This window comes from Octopus sinensis, linkage group LG7 (genome assembly GCF_006345805.1).
Source record: "Octopus sinensis linkage group LG7, ASM634580v1, whole genome shotgun sequence".
Taxonomy (NCBI): domain Eukaryota; kingdom Metazoa; phylum Mollusca; class Cephalopoda; order Octopoda; family Octopodidae; genus Octopus; species Octopus sinensis.
The window spans coordinates 49,771,482-49,794,297 of record NC_043003.1 but is presented as its reverse complement, the minus strand read 5'-3'; the positions used below and the strand labels follow the sequence as shown (position 1 = coordinate 49,794,297).

The following is a 22,816-nucleotide window of genomic DNA, read 5'->3' as shown; positions in this document are numbered from 1 at the left end:
TAATATACACACATATGTGTTCATGTACATAATATACATACATAATATACACACATATGTGTTAATGTACATATGTATGTATGCATGTATGTATGTTCGTACATACGTATGTGCGTATGTATGCATGCATGCACATATGTGTGTATGTATGTATATGTGTATGTACGTATATATGTATGCTTGTATATGCATGCATGTATATATGTGTGTGTATGTACATTTATATGTATGTATTCATGTATGTATGTACGTATGTGTACCGGTGTATGTATATATATATATATATGTATGCATGTACGTATGTATGTATGTATGCATGCATATACATATATGTGTTACATCATGCATGTATACATAATATAAATACATATGCATTCATGTACATTGCAGGCATCCATGTTTGCATGCAATGTATATGCATGTATATATGTATGTATATATGAGTGTATGTATGCATGTACGTATGTGTGTAAGTGTGTGTGTTTGTGTATGTATATATAGCAGTTATATGATTTGCCAAAAATACTTGGATTAAAACCAATGTTCCCTTTAAGCCAAGAGAGCCAATGCACAAGTTATGACATCTGAGCAGCGAATGTGTTGACCTGGAAAATATCAACCAAGGGTGGTGGAAAGCATCCCATAACACTACTACTACTACTACTACTACTACTACTTCTGCTGCTGTTACTACTTTTATAATCTTTCAAAACCATGCGTTGTTGATTTACTATTGTTAATGAGTGATATACTGTTAGCAAGCTGATGAAGGAGCTTCTATTCTGTCCCTCAACTTGCTAGAAATAGTAGCCAAATCTCATTCAACTCACACCCTGCTGACACGAAAGGGAAAAAAAGATACTGTTACTGAGCTAATGTAGCAGCCCCTATGCCTCTATGCAGTCTCTCCACTTGCTAGAAATAGTAGCCAAATCTCCCTTAAATTATACTCTGCTGTCTTAGAAGGGAAAAGATAGTGTTATCAAGCTAATGAAGGAGCCCTTATGCCTCTATGCAGTCACTCCACTTGCTAGAAACAGTTGCTAAATCTCCCTAAAATCACACTCTGCTGTCTTAAAAGGATAAAAAATTTAAAAAAGACACATTGGATCATGTTGTTCTGAATGCATAGTGTCTATAAAAAGATGTAGTGGTCAAAGTTTAAACAACTATGGTCATAAGCTTGGCCAGTCTAGTATGGCTTTGAACTAAATAATAATAACAGTAATAAAAGCATGATTTGTTAATGTTGTGGGGACACACAAACATACACACACACACACACACACATATATATATATATATATATATATATTCTCAGTCTTGGTCTGAGACCAAGACTGAATATGTAAACAAATGCCTGTCCAACAGTGATTTCATCATCCATACTCTCAACAATACGACCTTAAATATGGTTTCTGATTACAAATATCTTGGGTCATACATATCATCATCTGGAGAAGATTTTTTAACTACAAAGGGTATGGTCAGGTCAGCCTGTAATGATATGCATAAGTTCTGGTCATCAAATCTAAGTAGAGACTTCAAACTTTAAATCTTCGAAGCCACAGTCGAACAAATTCTACTATTTGGCTCAGACACCTAGACGTTATCAAAGAAGCTTGAGAGGTGGTTGGATGGAACTTACACTCGCCTCCTTATGAGAGCTCAAAATCTCTCATGGAAAATACAAATATAGGGAAAACTACCACCTGTATCATTTCTTGTGAAAGGTAGGAGAGTCCAGTTTGATGGACATTGTTGTAGAGCTGAAAACGAGGTAATTTCTCCTCTTCTCCTCTGGAAGCCATCTACTCGCGATACCAGAAAGCTCGCACTCTCCTACCATGATGTAATCTCCAGGGATACAGGCATCCAGCAACAGGACCTCCATAATGCTATGATGGACCGTGAAGTCTGGTGTAGCATAGTAAATTCCATTGTCTCAACCACGGTCAAACAATGATGATGATATATATAAATACATATACATATATACGACCATCAACCAAATCCACTCACAAGGCTTTGGTCGCCCCGAGGCTACAGTAGAAGACACTTGCCCAAGGTGCCATGCAGTGGGACTGAACTCCTGGGGTCGATTTGCTTGACTAAAGGCAGTGCTCTAGCATGGCTACAGTCACATGACTGAAACAAGTAAAAGAGAGTAACACTTCTGCTCGCGGTTACTACTACTACTACTACTACTACTACTACTACTACTACTTCTACTACTCTAAAACTACTACCACCACCACTACTAATACTACCACTCCACCATCACTGCCACCACCACAACCACCACTACTACTGCTCTGCCATCTACTACTACTGTCACCATAACTACTATTACTGCCACTACACTACCATCGCCATCATCACAACTACCACCACCTGCACCACCATCACCATTACCTCCCTGCCACCCAGCACCAGTACCACTGCTACTGCTGCTACATCTACTACTATCACCACTGTTACTCTACTGCGACCACTGCTACCACTATTTCTATTACCAATCTACCGTCACCACCACCACCATGGCAATCTTCCACCACTGCCTCTACTAACTCCATCCCCATGGCAAACCACCACCACCAACAATATTATTACTACTACTACTACCACCACCACTACTACTACTACTACTACTACTACTACTACTACTACTACAACTGTCTTTGAAACACTAATGCTTCATACTTTCCTAGCATCACTATCCTTCCATTTTGTCAATCCAGGAAAACCCCCCAAACACTCCCCTACACATGATTTGAAATAGTTGCAATATTTATTAACAAACTCTGCTCAAATTTTATAGTAAATTACCAAAGCATCTCCAGAGATTCTAAATCAATAATTCCTACTCAACCATTTTTTCATTCATGCACCATTTTCTCTCCATATTTTAGAGCATTGTCCCATAATTTACCCCCAAGATTATCTCAGTCAAAAGGTGCATTCCAGGCCATATGTGTATGATGTTGAAAAATCTTTCTTTATCTATATTGGCACAAACATAGCTGTGTGGTTAAACAGTTTGTTTTGCAATCGTGAGATCCAGGTTCAGCCCCACTGAATATAACTTGAGAAAGCATCTTCTTTTATATTCAAGATTGTGAAGGAATTTAGTTTCTGAAAATATGTGTGTATGTGTATGTGTATGTATATATATATATGTAATAAAACTTACTGGAGAAGAAGAAAAAGAAAACGACGCGAGCGTTCAATCATATAATAACAATTTAATAAATAAAACATATGTATACATACATACATACATATATGTACATACCTACATCTATATGTATATATACATGCATATATGAGTACAGGACACCACAAATAAACATAGAACACAATGAGAAATGAAAACATAAAATCAAACAAGGAAACAGACTTTTTTTAACAACGAAAAAACGTGTTCTGCCCTTATCTTCGAAACACGCATTGAGTCGAAACAGGGGCAGCTGATGAAGGGGAATATTCCTTGTATTGTTTGTCTTGTACTCTGTTTTTTCGTTGTTAAAAAAAGTCTGTTTCCTTGTTTGATTTTATATTTTCGTTTCTCGTTGTGTTCTATGTTTATTTGTGGTGTCCTGTACTCATATATGCATGTATATATACATATAGATGTAGGTATGTACATATATGTATGTATGTATGCATATGTTATATATATATATATGTATATATATATATATATATATATATAATATATATATATATATATATATATATACATATATATACACTTTATTAAAAAGCAGCAGAAATATAACAAAAGCTGTTTCACATTCCCGTACAGCTCTTACCAAACACTCGTCTATCCCCAGTTTCTGCATTGCTCACCAGATAAGGGATCGGGAATCCCTATCAAAGGCTTTCTCCAAGTCAACAAAAGCCAAGTACAGATGTTTATCTTTGGTTAGATATTTTTCCTGCAGTTGCCTTACCAGAAATATAGCATAAGTCGTGCTTCTGCCTGGCACAAAATCAAACTGCATATATGTACTCTTTACTCTTTTACTCTTTTACTTGTTTCAATCATTTGACTTGGCCATGATGGAGCACCACCTTTACGTGAGCAAATCGACCCCAGGACTTATTCTTTGTAAGCCTAGTACTTATTCTATCGGTCTCTCTTGCCAAACCACTAAGTTACAGTGACATAAACACACCAGCATCGCTTGTCAAGCAATGTTGGGGGGACAAATACAGGCACACAAACATATGCACACACACATATACATACACACACATACATATATATATATATATATATATATTATATACATATAGCACATATAGCATAGGCGTAGTTGTGGATGTGTGGTAAGTGGCTTCCTTACCAACCACATTGTTCCAGGTTCATTCTTACTGCATGGCACCTTGGGCAAGTGTCTTGTACTATAGCCTTGGGCTGACCAAAGCCTTGTGAGTGGATTTGGTAGACAGAAACTGAAAGAAGCCCGTCGTATATATGTATATATATTTGTATGTATGTGTATATGTTTGTGTGTATGTGTTTGTCCCCCCAACATTGCTTGACAACTGATGGTGGTGTGTTTACGTCCCTGTAACCTAGTAGTTTGGCAAAAGAGACCGATAGAATAAGTACTAGGTTTTCAAAGAATAAGTCCTGGGGTTGATTTGCTCGACTAAAGGCGGTGCTCCAGCATGGCTGCAGTCAAATGACTGAAACAAGTAAAAGAAAAAGAGAAAGAGAAAAGAGATATATATACGATGGCCTTTTTCAGTTTCCATCCACCAAATTCACTCACAAGGCTTTGGTTGGCCTGATGCTATAGTAGAAGACACTTGTCCAAGGTGTCACACAGTGGGACTGAACCCAGAGCTATGTGGTCTGTAAGCAAGCTATTTACCACACAGCCACTCCTATGCCTGTATGTGTGTGTGTATATATATATATATATATGCTGGCAGAAGCGTTAGCGCGCTTGGCGAAATGCTTAGCGGTATTTCGTCTGTCGTTACGTTCTGAGTTCAAATTCCGCCGAGATCGACTTTGCCTTTCATCCTTTCGGGGTCGATAAATTAAGTACCAGTTTCGCACTGGGGTTGATGTAATCAACTTAATCCCTTTGTCTGTCCTTGTTTGTCCCCTCTATGTTTAGCCCCTTGTGGGCAGTAAAGAAATATATATATATGTGCGTGTGTGTGTGTGTGTGTGTGTGTATATATATATATACATTTGGTATAATAACAGTGGATAATGCTACAATTTGAAATGACACCAAAAGGATGGAGGTCAACTGAAAGTATGTGAGTATAATTAACTATAAGTTAGTTTAAGATATATATATCTATATATATAGCATCATCATCATCATTTAATGTCCATTGTCCATGTGTGGCATGGGTAGGACTGCTTGACACAGGGCTGGCAAGCTGAGGGGCTGCACCAGACACCAGTCTGATTTGGCATGGTTTCTATGGCTGGATGCCCTTAATGCCAACACTCAGAGTGTAATGGCTGCTTTTACTTACCACACCAGCATTGGCCACAATGCCTCCATGAGGCCCAACACTCAAATGGTACTTTTTACATACTACCATATAATGGATGGATGGATGGATGGATAGATAAATAGATTGAAAGATAGAGATAGACAGATAGACAAATAGCTAGCTAGACAGACAGACAGATAGCTAGACAGACATTCAGACAAACAGACAAACAGTCAGACAAACAGACAGACAGTCAGACAAACAGACAGACAGACAGACAGACAAACAGATAGACAGATAGATAGATAGATAGAAAGAAAGATAGATAGGTTGTCCTATTTAGTGCGTCATCCTGTGGGCTGGTTGAATAGTACCAAGTTACATTGATACAACCGAAAACAGGTAAGGGTTGGTGATAGGAAGAGCATCCAACTGAAAAATCCTGTCCCAAGTAAGTCCCTATCAAACCCATGCTCACATGGAAAACCAGAAGATAAATGATCAAATGAATGAAATTATTTAGATTCTTTTTTTAGAATGGAGTGTTACAAATTGATTCGCAATAGAAAATGTGAATAAATTTTAAAATTTGAGCAAAAGTAGGTTTTTTTTTTTATATTCATAACTAATTACTTCACAGACTAAAGTTAATGAAGCATACTTCAATTAAAAAAGATGTAGAATGCCAGTGTATTGTAATTATTTTAAACAAATGAAAATTACAGTCAATGAGGAACCTGTGACATTTTGTTTGCTTTTTTTATGGTTGGGGTCATATATTTGTAGTTTTTTTCCTTCTTTTATTCTCAATTCTATGATATAAAGAGGTGTGGGGAGACCCCATTTGGTCATGAATGACCATGGGATTGCACCTAGAAAGTTACCCTCCAAGGTACAAGCCTGGGCAAGGTTGTTTATGGAAGACCAGCAGTCATCCATGTATACCAGCCTCCCCTCTCCATGCCACCAGTGTTATCCAAGGGAAAGGCAAAGGCTGATACAGCTTGGCACTAGTGCTGTCGCAACTCATTTCTACTGCTGAGTTAACTGGAGCAACGTAAAATAAAGTATCTTGCTCAAGAACACAACATGCAGCCCGGTCCGGGAATCGAACTCACAACCTTACGATCGTAAGCTCAACACTCTAACCACTGAGCCATGCACCTTCACCTGAAGAGGGGTACTTGAAAGGGAACAATGCAGATAATTTTTTACTTCCTATTTATTTCATGTCTTTATTTTCATTTGCAGCAGAGTTGAAAAACTTGTCTCACAAGCATATGTTGATACATTTAGAATCAATGTATATCTATAGCACTTTCTGAAACTTTTGAATAAGAATGATACATCATAGGCTAAAATTCTGTAACTGGTATTTCATTAGACTTATTTCTTGCTCCTGGCTAATCCTTCTGGTCTGGAAATTCATCTTTGCAGTCTTTCAACTGACAATTTAAATGGATTTTACATTAAATCCATCTCTTCATCATTGAATTCAGGAAAATATTGTCTGGATTCATTTTGTAGTCTGTCAATTGCTGCAAAATTTTATCTTCTGCAAATTCTCAAAGCTCTTGGAGTTCGGTATCAACCACAAGATTTGGGGAGAGTTTCTCAAACATAGCAATATTTTTGATATTTTATTCTTTGATTCCTTTGCTTGTTTCAGTCATTTGACTGCAGCCATGCTGGAGCACCACCTTTAGTTAAAGAAATCAATACCAGGACTTATTCTTTGTAAGCCTAGTACATATTCTATAAGTTTCTTTTGCCAAACTGCTAAGTTACAGGGAAGTAAACACACCAACATCAGTTATCAAGTGATGGTGAGGGGACAAACTCTCTCTCTCTCTCTCTCTCTCTCTCACACACACACACACACACACACACACACACACACACACATATATATATATTAATATATACAATGTGCTACTTTCAGTTACCATCTACCAAATCCATAAGGTTTTGGTTGGCCTGAGCTATAGTAGAAGACACTTGCTCAAAGTGCCAAGCAGTGGAATTGAACCCAGTACCATGTGGTTGGAAGCAAGCTTCTTACCACATAGCAGCCATGCCCACATGAAATCAATGAATTTTATGTTTATATTCCTTCCTGGCATTTGAAGATTCTGAATATTCAATTGATTAAGAATATCAATCAAATAGGCAAGGTGAATGATTTATTCCTCATCATTCAACCAAGAAAACAATTCCATCTTATGAAGAATTTAAAAACAACAAGTTCATTTCAAAGCTCAAAGACTTTTTTTCAGTTACATCTCCATTTTAAAATCTTTGAACTTTTTGTGAAAAACTCAAGCAGTTGTTGACTATGTCAAAAGATAAGTGGTTGAGAAGTTGAGGACTCCCTCTTCATTGAAATTCTGAAATGTTTAATATAAAACCTTCTGTGATGGAACTGGAAGAATTTTTGAGGCCAGTACTTGATGAGGGAACACACAAATGATTGATTTTCACTTTGGGAGTTCAAATGTAGGTTTTGTTGCAATTATCGTTGATGTTCCATCTGTGATACACCCACGAACATTATCCTATAAATAATATTCAGGTCAAATTTAAGATAAAATCTTTTCCAAAATATCTGAGGTCTTTGGTAGCTCTTTCAAGAAGTAAGCAAAAGAACAGCCCCTCTTTAAATAACCCTGAGTGAACCTATCTTACAATCACTAACCTGGGAAACATGAAGCTATACAAGCAAATTCAAGTTGAACTGCAAATAAGTCAAATGCTGCTATGTTGATCTCCTGTACAAATTGTTTCTAAATATCAATAGTCATGGCTTTGATTCTTCTTTGAACAGTATGGCTTAGAGAGTGAAACTGCTGTAGCTTTTACTTTCAATCTATTTTCCATTACAATTTCAGCTATTTTGAAAACAAAAGGCTTGACCAAAGTTTTTCCAGTTGTTTCTTTTTGTTTTTCTACTGTTCATGTTTTTTTTTTGCTTTGTTTTTTTGTTTGTTTGTTTGTTTTTATTTGCCATCTCCAGTGTAATGACACAAAAACCTTCAATAATCTTTCCATTACTTTCTTGAAATAACCTAGGTGAATCTAACAATGTCTTTCTAAAAGCATTCACATAAAACTGAAAAAAAAAACTTGTCCTTGTCTTTCTGTTGATGATGAAGATTCTGTAAATTTTTCTTTAACTTTGTTGGTTTCATAGAATTATTTGACAACGCTCATTACAAAATGCATTTTAAGGCTTTTCTTCATCTTCTATGATGATAAGTACGAATCCATATTAAACATCTGAATCAATATCTATTCTGTTTCTGACATGCATGATGGTTCAAAATTCAGTAAACAGAAAACAAGAACAAGTCAAAGAAAACTATGAATGGGATATCTCCACAGCTCAAAAAGTGAATTAGTAATCTTTTATTAAATTAATCTGTGAAATTTTATAAATATAAGTGTAATATCAGTGTACATACTCGACAGAGTGTAAGTACCTTGAGAGAAAAGTTGGACCTAAGAAGCATCAGTTGTGGTGTTCAAGAGAGACGATTGCGCTGGTATGGTCATGTGGCAAGAATGGATGAAGATAGCTGTGTGAAAAAGTGCCACACCCTAGTGGTTGAGGGAATCTGTGGAAGAGGTAGATCCAGGAAAACCTGGGTTCGAAATCAAACCAAATTTGACGTCTGGCACCCATGCCAACCTCCCTTCATTGGACACTAAACTCTGCTTGCGAAGACCTGTTAGGGCAAGTGAAACCGAAATTGAACCAAATTCGGTGACTGGTACCTGTGCTAGTGGAGCACTAACAGCTCCATCCGAGTGGGATCACTGCCAGAGCAGTTCTGTGCCGGTGGGCATGTAAAAAGTACCATTTGAGCATGATCGTTAACAGCATCACCTTACTGGCACGTGAACAAAACATTCGAGCGAGGTCATTGCCAGAGCCACTTGACTGACTCCTGTGCAAGTGGCACGTAAAAACACCATTTCGAGCATGGCCGTTGCCAGTACTGCTAGACTGGCCCTCATGCTGGTGGCATGTAAAAGCACCCACTACACTCTCGGAGTGGTTGGCGTTAGGAAGGGCATCCAGCTGTAGAAACTCTGCCAGATCAGATTGAAGCCTGGCACAGCCATCGGGTCTGCCAGTCCTCAGTCAAATCATCCAACCCATGCTAGCATGAAAAGCGGACATTAAATGATGATGATGATGATAAGCCATGTTAAATGTTATAGAATAAATAAAACAAACTACAGTTCTATGGAAGTACATAATCTACAGAACACTGCATTTTATTAAATCTTGTTAGCTCCCTCCCTGAAACCCCATCGGGAGTGGAATCCATTCTGTTTGAGAACTCCCAATTTAAATGACTTGAAATCATTTTATTCCACTCTGACTTTTTCTTAAGATACCTTGCTAAGATCTTTGATCATATATGAAAAGGCTAGAAATTCCAATACAAGGGAATACGCAGTGTGATCTTGGACCAGTCTAAAAGACATCACAGTTGAATGATGAATGCTCTGACTGTTATGCATTCAATTGGCTAACATCTGAGCTTTAAGTCAGCTCAAACAAAACTAGCCTGATCAAGGCTAATCAATAAAGAAAACAACAACAAAAATCAATGACAACAACCAGAACAAGTACGATAACACCAAAAATATTTTTACCACAGACAGCAGAGTGATTAAGAAATTATTACTTATTCTATGACTGTTTATGAAATTCTCAGTTCATTTATCAAATTAAATGGTGAGGAAATTTACACCTGGTTTAACTTAATGAATGGCTGACAAGCTAATATCTTAAATAGATTTTTTTGTAATCATTCTTGTAAATTGCACATTCTAATTAAGAATAAGATGTTTGTCCAAGCTATGCAAAATGCACAAATTTGAATAAATTATTACAATCATCAAACAAACAATATAATTATGACTTTGATCTCAAGTTTTCTTTTTTTTTTTGTTTGGCGAATCTAACTTACCAATGAAACACATGATAAAACAGGAGTCTCACACTAAGACATCTAAAATAAATATGAGTTGTACCCTCTGCCCACCACCACCACCACCACCACCACTACCACCAACTTCAATACCATCATCATCCTGACCACTGTCATTATGATCCCCACCATTACCAGTGCCACCACCACCATTAAAGTCCCCATTCACCACTGGTACAACTATCGCTACCATCTACATTACCACTACCTCACCTAACCATTACTATGCCCACTACCACCACCAGAGCCATAAAACCATCAAAGGCTCTATGTAGTTGCTTGACCAGCTAGAAATAGCAGCTTACTTTTAAAAGTAAAATTTTTTTTTAAATCCATTGACTTAATGTAGTTCTAGGTACACTATGTCAGAAAACCATCCATTCTGATGATCACGGCTGGAATGCCTTTGAATATAGATCTGCTTGATTTAGGATGACTTGGATTTAAATAACAACTTCAATAACACCAAAATTATGATGTGATTTGATGAAAATTTGCTTCTGAAACCAAATGCTCAACTGGTTCTTTATTTTATTGACCCAGAAAGGATTAAAGGCAAAGTTGATATTGGCAGGATTTGAACACGGGATTTGAACATAAGGAATTGGAAGGAATATCACAAAGACATTTTGTCCAATGCTCTAATGATTTTTGCGAATACATAAATTCAGATGTAATGCATTTGCAAAGTTATAGGGAAATGTAAACATTTGTGTGCTTATAGACACATGCATTTATGCATATACATACATATATACATTTGTGTCATATGACATCTAAAAGAGGAGAGTATGCTATACATAATTAAATGGAAGCTCCTAGAACAACTGGAACCATACTTCAACAGGAGCAAAGGATGTAAGCTTCACTTGGCTGAGAGAGAAAGGATTCTGAAAACTCACTTGATCCATGGACTTTTTTAAACTCCATAAAAGAGGTGTTCAGTCATGCCCACATCATAGAAAATTCCTGTTGCAAACATGGAATTCCCCATTTGTCAAATAGCTATCAACTTTGAAAATTGTTATGGACAAGGCTAGAACCAATGTAACATGAATAACCCTACCTTGCTTGAAAGCTTACCAGTAGAATTTCATTCCAGGAATTTTTGGTTTACAAAATTGAAGTGACTATGATGTTATATATCTCTGGTCATTTAAGCCTGATAAATCACCTATACAGTTAAGTGCTCTGAGAATGAAGTGATTTGTTTTTTACTAGCTCTGTAAACAACTGTTTTGGGAACTTATTGTATTGTTTCTACTTTTCCAACCCTTGTGGGCAAAATATCCTTAAGTGTCTCTTTCTCCTCATGTCTAGTATCTAGGCTTTCTGCTCAACACCCCTGGTCTGATTGCAAGTGCTTATGCCCCCACAGAAGAATAGAATTCCAAGATAGCCTTGAGATTTTTGTGTGATTATATCCAAGCAGATGCTACATGACAACATGTCACTGTGCATGTCATCTCTGCATTCACCGCCTTTAGCAAAAACAACAAGAAACCAATGACTCAGATTGTAGACACTGAGTTGTGTTTCCCCCCAATTACCACGTCACCAGCCTATAGGCAGATGTGTTGGACACCAGCTCTACTCATAACTTCACTTGATTTTCAGTTTTAAAGACCAGGCTTCTATACACCCTGTTCTGGTTGATGGCATACACATCATACATTCCATTCACTAGGGTTCCTTTGAAGTGCTCCCTTAAGAACATATGAAATTCCATCTCTATTTTTGGAAAAAAAAATACCCAGCCGTGTCACTTTCTTCCTTGCAAGGTGCCACAGTCTTTTGGACATATTTCTCCACATTTTCTTAGTTATTTTTTCTGAGAGCTGACACATTCTCAACATTTCTTTTTGACTTCAGCAGCGAGCTGACAAAAATCATTGCTGCACCAGAAAAAAATGTTTAATTACATCTCTTCCAACTTTATATTGTGTTCAAAAGCTACCGGAGCCGACTTTGTCTTTCACCCTTTTGGGATCGATAAAATAAGTACCAGTTAGACATGGGGATCGATATAATTAACGTACACCCCCACCCACTAAAACTGGTTGCCTTGTGCCGAAATTTGAAACTAATATTTCAATTTGATTTGTAACATTTGCAAACAATAAATTTCAGTTCTGCGTATTTATTTTTGTTTTCAAATTTTACATTTTCCTCACACATGCTTACTGAAGTGGGAATGTCTAAGTTTATAAACATGTCTGCTTATGAAACTGTCATTGCCCTTCATTAATTTCTTGTTTTCTTCTTTTTTCCAAACTGCGTTTTTGTTCTCAAGATTTTCTTTGGGGGCATTTTCATTGTTATTATGTTTTACGATGAGAATTTCTTCTTCCAGCTCTCCCAATAGAAGCCTCATTAAATTATGAGCAAACAAAAGTATCAATATACTATATAAAATATATAAAAGTGTCCAAAGACAAGTCTTAATTTTTTTCCTCCAGTGAGTAACAAGGGGGAAAACATTCAAACATTCTGCTTTAAAGAGTAAAAAAAAACAATGTAGTGTCCATCAAGTAAACTGCAGCAAATTCAACTTTCTCTCAGGACATGATAAAGCCATCCTCTCATAATAAACAGCAACAACAACAACAACAGCAGCAACAATAATAATAATGATGATTATAATAATAATAATAATAATAATAATAATGATAAACTAAGCATCAAAAATATAAAAAGAAGCAATACAACAATCAAAGTTTAAATTTGAAATAATGTAAGAAAAATGTTATATGTAGGATGTAAAACATTGTCATTGAATTGAAATATTATCATCATGTCTTGAGGTAAGAGTTGTTAAGGAAAAGAAAAATGTTCTTACTTTCTAACCATTCTTAAGATTTATTTTTATTAAAAAATGTATAGAAGATAAGTAAAAAAAAAAAAAGAAAAATGAACAAGAAGAAAAAATACTAAATACCAGAACAGGAGTAAAATTTGACAGCATAAAAAAATGAAGATGGATAGAAGAAGAAGGAAAAGAAAGTTCCAGAACAATAGAAAGAATTGCTAAATAACATTAATTTTAATTTTTCTTCCTTTTGTTTTCTGTTGTTTTCTCTTTCCTTACTCTCACACTTTTACTTCATTTTGTTTATTGCCTTTTTATTTCTCCTACTTTACTTTTGTTTTTTTTCTTCCTATTTCTCCTACCTTTCTTTTGTTTTCTCCTCCTCCTCCTCTTCCTTTTCTTTCTCTTTCCGTTTATCTGTATTTTTCATTTTCATATTTTGTTCTAATTCTCTACTACTAACACCTCTTCTTCTTCTCCTCCCTCTCCTCCTCCCTCTTCTTCTTCTTGCATAATGTTTTACTGATCTTCTAAACAGACTACCCAACACTTGCAACTGGAATTGAACCTGCCACTGTAGGCCAACAAACCACTGGTCATTTGTACACTGTTGTCGTGTCTCTTGTGGTTGTTGTTGATGCTTCTGCTTAAGTATTGAAATGGATCACTGGTACTCATTTAGTTCTCAAAAGCTGAGTCTGCTCAGCTTCAAAGAACTATATTTGGTCAATGATACAACACACACAAATATATGCACATTTCTGTATCTATGCATGTGTGTATGTAAATGTATCTTAGCCACTACACACATTTTTTCTCTCCTTGTCTCTCTCCTTGTTTTTTCTGTGTACCTTTCTGTAGAAGAGCGTAGGCCGAAAAGTAAAAGACTTTTTCTATTCCTGAGCGTTATACTAATTCATCTATTTGTTTTGTACACTACCTGTCTTCGTCTTTTATTTTTTTCGTAAACTTTCCCTATATATATATATATATATATATATATATATATATATATGTATGTATGTATACAGTGTACATTTAAACACATAAGAGGTATCCATCATAGAAGCAATAGCCAAAATCCAAACCACTATTAGAGATAAACTTCGAAGTTTACAAAAAAAACTGCGCTTGCATGGTGGATTTGAAAAATTATAATGTATAGCACAGGGCACATGTTGGATTGCCTCGTATTATATGTTTAATCTAGGTGTACCTGTTGATGAAGACTACACCTAGCAAATTATTTTATTTGCTAAAAAAAGTTTGAAACCATGGTCCAAGAGTTAGATGGTAAATGTTTTTATTTTTCATTCCCTTCGAAGTTTATCCTTAATAGTGGTTTGGATTTTGGCTATTTCTTTCTAGCATGCCAGGAATCCTATGACAGATACCTATTATGTGTTTAAATGTACACTGTATTTATATGAATAATATATAGTCTATTGACTAATTTTTCTATACACTAGGCCACTGGTAGTAAAAATTTCTAAAATTTTTATTACCCTGATATTATCAATTATATATATATATATATATATATATATATAAATTTATATATGAGGATAATATCGATATTTAAGTATCAATATTATCAAGTGGCCAGCATGGAAAAAATACCGTACAAAGGTAATAATTTTTAACAATTAAAAATGAGGGTGTCTGAGAGACACCAACATGCCGAAATAGCAGTCGAAATTCTGACTATAAAAACCACGTTGAGTGTTCATATCGTACCATGAGATAAGACAGAGGGACAAAATATACAAGCAAAAGTTATTGAACTTTTGCTTGTATATTTTGTCCCTCTGTCTTATCTCATGGTACGATATGAACACTTAACGTGGTTTTTATAGTCAGAATTTCGACTGCTATTTCGGCATGTTGGTGTCTCTCAGACACCCTCATTTTTAATTATATATATATATATAATATATATATATATATATGTATATATCATTAATAATATTTGCTCATGAACACGATGTGCTCACCTGGTCTGGGGATCAAACACATGATCTGGTGATTGTGACTGCAATATCCTGACCACTGAATCGTAAACCTTCACATTTACACACACTGCTTTAAGATACATGGCATAATTTATAAATATGCCTACTCAAGTATCATAATAGCATGAAACTATTAGTAGCTCTTTCAGTCATGTATTTAATTTGATATGTGTGTGTGTGCGTGTGCATGCATGTGTGTGTGTATTTATATATCTGTGTATGTATATGTACATATGAATATGTATGAATATATACATAGGTATACATATATATGTATGTGTATGTATTGGTGTGTGTGTGTGTGTGTGTGTGTATATATATATATGTAGATATATATATATGTAGATATATATATATGTAGATATATATATATGTATGTACATGCATACATGCAAGCCCACACATACACACACATGTGCACACATACATGCACACACATGTGCACACATACATGCACACATGTGCACACATACATGCACACACATGTGCACACATGTGCACAAATGTGCACACACACATTAAAATGGATTCTATTACCAGTAAAGAGTAATTCCATTAGTAACTGTTTTGTTGATATTTTGAAGCATGCTTTAAAACAGTTTAAAATCATATCCTTATTTCAGTATCTACACACACACATAAATGCATACATATCTATGTTGGTGTATGCATATAAATGTGTATATAAATTTACACATACATGAGTGTAAATTATTTTTTTTTTTTATCATTTCAGTCTTTTTAATTACTGTAAGAGTCATTGACAAGGAATAAATTTAGTAAAGTTTTTGTATCGAAAATATTCCCTTTGATAATTTGAGCACAGTTATAGTTCCTTGATTGGAGTGAAAACACTGAATTTCATTCTGCAGATTCCTACATAATGATGGGAGTTTTTTTTTTGTGGGTGGGGGGAGTGGGTATAAGAACCCTTGCACTTTGCCAAGTACTTAAGCAGTGAATTTTGTAATTTTAAAACTGTTTGTATGTACATATGTTTGTACTCTTACATCTATATATGTAAGGAGAGAGAGAGAAGTAAAATGAGTTAGAGTAAAAATAATGCAACATTTCAAAAAAGAAAGAAAAAAAAAACATTTTAAGAATTCAAAAAAAAAAAAAAAGAGATTCTTACCAAGAACAGATAAAGATATTCGCCAGGAGGAACCGATCTGTTTCATGGCATCTAAGGCATCTTCAAGTCTGTGAGAAGGTAAGTTGCTGAAATTATTGGCTCTGAAGTTGTAGAAACCGATTAGCATTCCAATAGCCATCATGGTACCAAACAACCCTGAAGGAAAGAGCAAATATATACGTGAGTGTATATGTGTATATCATCATCATCATTACACACACACACATATATATATACACACACATACACATATACATACATACACACAGATATATGTATATGTAAATATATGTATATATATGTATGTGTAAGTATATGTCTGTATATGTACTCACCTGTGTATGAATGAGTGTGTATTCGGGTGTGTACTAAATCAATAATACAGAGCATAGAAATCACATCACAGTGGCATTGATTAATAGATAATGAAGAGTGATAGGTGGAGGTGGTCACGATAGAGATGGCAGTGATAGGAGTGTTGTTATAATTTTTACAATTATTTAAAAAGTGTTTCTTTTCCTTTAAATACATTGTGGAGATTTTACTGGGATTTTTCAACTACTTTTAGGACATCCCTGGAGACGCAATGGCCCAGTAGTTAGGGCAGCGGACTCGTGGTCGGAGGATCGTGGTTTCGATTCCCAGACTGGGAGTTGTGTGTGTTTATTGAGCAAAAACACCGAAAAGCTCTACCAGGTTCCAGCAGGGGGTGGTGGCGACCCCTGTTGTTCTCTTTTGCCACAACTTTCTCTCAGTCTCTCATCCTGTTTCTTGAGTAACGCTGTGATGGACTGGCATCCTGTCCAGCTGGGGAGAACACATACACTAAAGAAACCGGGAAATTGGGCCCATGAGCCTGACTAGGCTTGAAAAGGGCGAAAAAAAACCAAAATTTAGGACATCAAGCAATCATGTAGAGGTTCCATTATTAGCTGGAATTAAGGTGGCAAGCTGACAGAATCGTTTGCAAACTGGATGAAATGCTTAGTGTTATTTCACCTGTTGCTACATTCTGGAAATCAGGGGATGATAATAAGAAGGATATCCAACAGTAGAATATCAAGTTTTGGTGGATGTTGCCGTTTAATATTATTTCACCATTAAGGCAGCAAGCTGGCAGGAACGTTAGCATGTCAGGCAAAATGCCTAGTGGTATTTTGTCTGTCTTTATGTTCTGAGTTCAAATTCCGCTGAGAGGTCGATAAATTAATTACCAGCTGCATACTGGAGTCGATCTAATCGACTGGCCCCCTCCCCCAAAATTTTGAACCTTGTGCCTATAGTAGAAAAGAATATTATTTCACTACTAATGGACAGAACTATCATCAAAGATGTTCTAGCTGTGACCTCTCCAGTTTTGATACATACTGGAGGTGCCCCAACATGGTCACAGCCTTAGGGTTGAAATGTATAAAAGAATAAAAGAATATATCTGGGACTACACTGTCTAATGTGTCCTTTATTTTTAAGATTATAGGGTGTAGTAATTTCTAGCAGATTAAGCAGTTATCTAGAAATTCTATCATTAGCTTGTTTCTGATGGTCTCTTTTGTTGTTTGAAGGAAAGAAGGAGGGTTTGACATTTTGAGCGGAGCTCTTCGTCGGAAACATAGGAGAAGGAAAGATCCAGAGAAGGGAAGACAGAGGAAAAAAATCGCCAACGGTACACACGCGGTCACATTTTGAATGATATATATAAAATTAAATATAAGGATAAAATCTGTATAAGAATTTATCAAGTAGAAACTGTTTTTAAGATACAATTTCCAAGTTGCATTCCTTCGCTATTGGTATGCTGTATATTTATTAAGGTAGTTTTGAATTTAAGAGTCCCTTATAGTGTGAGGCATTTACATGTAGTAAAGCCCTTAAAATAATATAATATAATATAATATAATATAATATGATATATATAGGCACAGGAGTGGCTGTGTGGTAAGTAGCTTGCTTATGAACCACATGGTTCTGGGTTCAGTCCCACTGCGTGGCACCTTGGGCAAGTGTCTTCTACTATAGCCTCAGGCTGACCAAAGCCTTGTGAATGGATTTGGTAGACAGAAACTGAAAGAAGACTGTCGTATATATATATGTATGTGTGTGTATATGTTTGTGTGTCTGTGTTTGTCCTCCCCAACATCGCTTGACAATCGATGGTGGTGTGTTTACGTAACTTAGCGGTTTGGCAAAAGAGACCAATAGAATAAGTACTAAGCTTACAAAGAATAAGTCCTGGGGTTGATTTGCTTGTCTAAAAGCAGTGCTCCAGCATGGCCACAGTCAAATGACTGAAACCAGTAAAAGAGTTGAAGAGTAAGCTTAAGAAATACTGATTATACATCAAAGTTATTCACTGAAGTCTTTCCAGATTCAGAACTGGTGAAAAAAAAGTTTTCTTGTACAACAAAATCTATTTCCCTTATGAAAATGTTATTTCACCTTTTGCAGCCAATATATATTTTAAAGATTTGGAAAATCGTAGTTTTTATGGAATTTCAAAAGATGCTAGCAATCAGAATACAGTAAAATATTTTTCTTTATCAATGCATTTTCTTTTTGTAATACTGGAAAATAAATAAAGTAAGAAAAGCTTTTAACTTTGAATATTTTGCTAAATAAAATTGTAGTTAACTATTTAAAGAAATGCTTGGACAATAATAAAATGTCTAAAGAAAAATGTGTACCATTTGGAGCAAACAATTCCAGTGATTAGCTGTGGTTTATTTTGGTTTTTTTTTTTGCTGTATTTCTATACATTGTGATCTCAACCATATTAATTTCTGTTTATTTTTTTCAATAAATGATTTAACAAACTAGATTGTCAATAATTCTTCTTCTCATGCATAAAAAGTAAACAAGATATTTGTAGGTGCTGAAATGGCTGTATGGTTAAGAAGCTTGCTTTGCAACCATGTGATTTCAGATTCAGTTCCACTGCATGGTCTTCTTGAGCAAATGTCTTCTACTATTGCTTTCAGCTGACTAATGCTTTGTGAGTGAATTTGGTAGACAGAAACTATAGTGAAGCCTGTTGTTATCATCATTATCATCATTTAGCATCTGCTCTCCATACTGGCATAGGTTGGATGGTCTGACTGAATCTGGTCTGTTGTTGGACTACACCAGGTTCCAGTCTGATTTGGCATAGTTTCTACAGCTGGATTACCTTCCAAATGCCAACCATTCCTAGAGTGTAATGGGTGCTTTTTATGTACCACCAGCACAGTGCAACAGTTACGTGACACCAGCATTGGCCACAACTACAATTTCACTGGAATTGACAGGTCTTCTCAAGCATATGTGGTCATGTATTAAAAAGTAGTCTGGACCCCCTTGGGGTGCGATATAAGGAGTTATTTTGGAAAAGGATGGATATAGGAAGTCTTCTGAATACCAACACCTTTCATATATATATATAATATATATATATATATATATATATATATATAGATAGATAGATAGATAGATAGATAGATAGATAGATAGATAGACACACATAGGGAGTGTGTGGTGTGTGTGTGTGTGTGTTTCATCTTACACCAACAGAGAGGCTTTGTAATACTTAAATTTATTTCAGTTCTTCTGATTTGTGCTTTGTTGTGCATAAAATAGATATTGTTTAATTAATTATGAACCATCAAAAGCACAAATATCTATTAATGTGCTAGTGTAAACCACAGAGCCAATACATGCATACATATTTACATATGTACATACACACACACACATGCACCCACATATATATATATATATATATATATATATATAAATGTGCATATACATATACACACACACATGCCCTATATGCAAATATTTATGTGTATGTACATGCAACAAAACCTCCAGAAACCAGAAACCATGGAATATTACACTTAGCAGTGCTATGATCCTTATGAACAACATTCACACAATCTCAATGTACAGTATACTATACACAACAAAATCATAAACCAAGAACCCAAGACCCAAACCAATTTAACCCTAGAACAATTAGAATTTTAAGGAAGGACAATTTAGAACAAAATAAGAACACAAGACACAAAAGGTTCACTATCAAAATATATAAATATATCTGCATCCTTTGCAGAGATAAGATGCTATAGTCATTCTTCTGTGGGTTAGGAATACTTTGACTTCTATTTTTAGCAAAGCAGGTGCTTCCACAGTACCCTAGTATATATAAATATATTTATACATCTTATATATAATTATTAATTTTGCGTAAACAGCCTTTATGGTTGCAGCCACTAATGTTATTATTTTAGGAATAATAATGTTCACTTATATTTATACATACATACATATAAATATATATATATATACATACATACATATATACACATATATATAGTCAATAATAAAAGGGTAACATTAATTAATTATTAATTAATTTTACCAAGTAGTGTTCAGTATGTAAAAAGACCATTTACGGTATATTTAAAACATTACATTATATAATTAGGGTTCAGTAAAATAATTTACTTTACCACACACCGAACTTTTAGAAATAGCAGCCAAAAAATCTTAGCTATTTCTTCTACTATAAGAAAAATCTCCCAGACAATGCATACTCAAAAATAATTCACACAGGTATAGAGGGAAAAAAACGAAAGATCACACATACATCGATTACTTGAGAACGCCGTTTCTGGATTAGTTGGATATAGAGATCAACATTTCTGTCATCAGCTCAAGACTTCTTTAGATTTGGATTTGAGAGCACTAAAAATCGAACATACCCGTCTGATATGAGTAATCCCAGACAAACCATCTTCGACCGCTAGTACTAACGAATTCAAAAAGTACAAATGAGGCTTTGCATTCTTCCCCTTCCACCCACATGAGTTATAAAGCAACAAATTCCTACAGAGAGAACTGTAGTTTAATATCAGGGAGAGAGAATTATATTGTCAATAATAAAAGGGTAAAATTAATTAATGATTAATTAATTTTACCAAGTAGTGTTCAGTATGTAAAAAGACCATTTACGGTATATTTAAAACATTACATTATATAATTAGGGTTCAGTAAAATAATTTACTTTACCACACACCGAACTTTTAGAAATAGCAGCCAAAAAATCTTAGCTATTATATATATATATATATATATATATATATATATATACATGCATATATAGGTACAGGACATAAAAAAAAACGTCGAACACAATGAGAAACGAAAACATAAAAACAAAACCATAGAAAACGAACTTTTTTTCCGAACAATGAAAAAAGCAAACAGAGAAACGAGACATGCAACATAAAGAATATTTGCATGTGTGGCCCAAAGCTATAGTAGAAAATACTTGCCCAAGGTGTCCAAATAGTGGGACTGAACGCAGAACCGCGTAGTTGGGAAACAAATGTCTTATTACACAGCTATACCTTCAGTAAACATTACCAATGTATATACATCCTAACCTCTTCTTCTATTTACAAAAACATAAAGAAAAATCCCCACCTTCTATCCTACAGACACAACAGAATTTGAACTCAGAGATAAAATACAGAGAAGAACAGCACCAAAATCCTGCAAGGCATTTGGTCTCCTTGACATTGTATTGTTTCTGGTACTTCATTCCTCACCATAATTTATAAATATATGGAAATGTGAACACAATACAATGATAATCCAATAACAACTGTACAGTAATAGTGGGAAAGTTTAGCATGAACTTCAAACATTTATAACATTTAGTGTGGTCCGATGTTGCTCTAGCCTGTGGCAGTTACCAATTTATTAATTCTTAATGACATCTGCTTGTACCTGGCAATGATTGTGGTACTGTGCTATGACAATATATAGCATCTCTCAGTTATCTCTCTTTTTCCCTTTCTCACTTACTCCCAAGATATATATATATATTTTATACATATATACATAAATATACGTATATATAAATATATATATATATATATATATATATATACACACACATATACATACATGTATATATACACATACATACATATATATATATATACATACATATATATATGTGTGTGTATATATATATATGTGTGTGTGTGTGTACATACATATCTATCTATCTATATATATATATATATATATATATATACATACATATATATATACACATACATACAAACATATATATACATATATATACATATATACATGTTATTCTTCATACACACATGTGTAAGCACACACAGAGAAATACAAACACACACACACACCACATATACATGTCTAGGGTAACATACATACACACATATACACAAATGTGTATATTCATATTCAGACATATACACAGAAATAGAAATAGAAATATGTGTGCATATGTTTGTGTGTGTGTATAAACACATATATCCCTCTAACAAACACACACACATATTAAATTTTGCTCTAAGTTTCCAGCTTT

General features: G+C 34.9%; 1 protein-coding gene across 1 annotated transcript in view; it reads right to left on the bottom strand.

The window, feature by feature from the left end:
• Window positions 1-22,816, bottom strand: part of LOC115214199 (solute carrier family 35 member F6-like) — a 178,051-nt gene that overhangs the window by 13,522 nt on the left and 141,713 nt on the right. Inside the window, exon 5 of the mRNA XM_029783301.2 lies at window positions 16,432-16,587. Coding sequence (XP_029639161.1) covers window positions 16,432-16,587 — 156 coding nt within the window. The remainder of the gene's footprint in view (window positions 1-16,431; window positions 16,588-22,816) is intronic.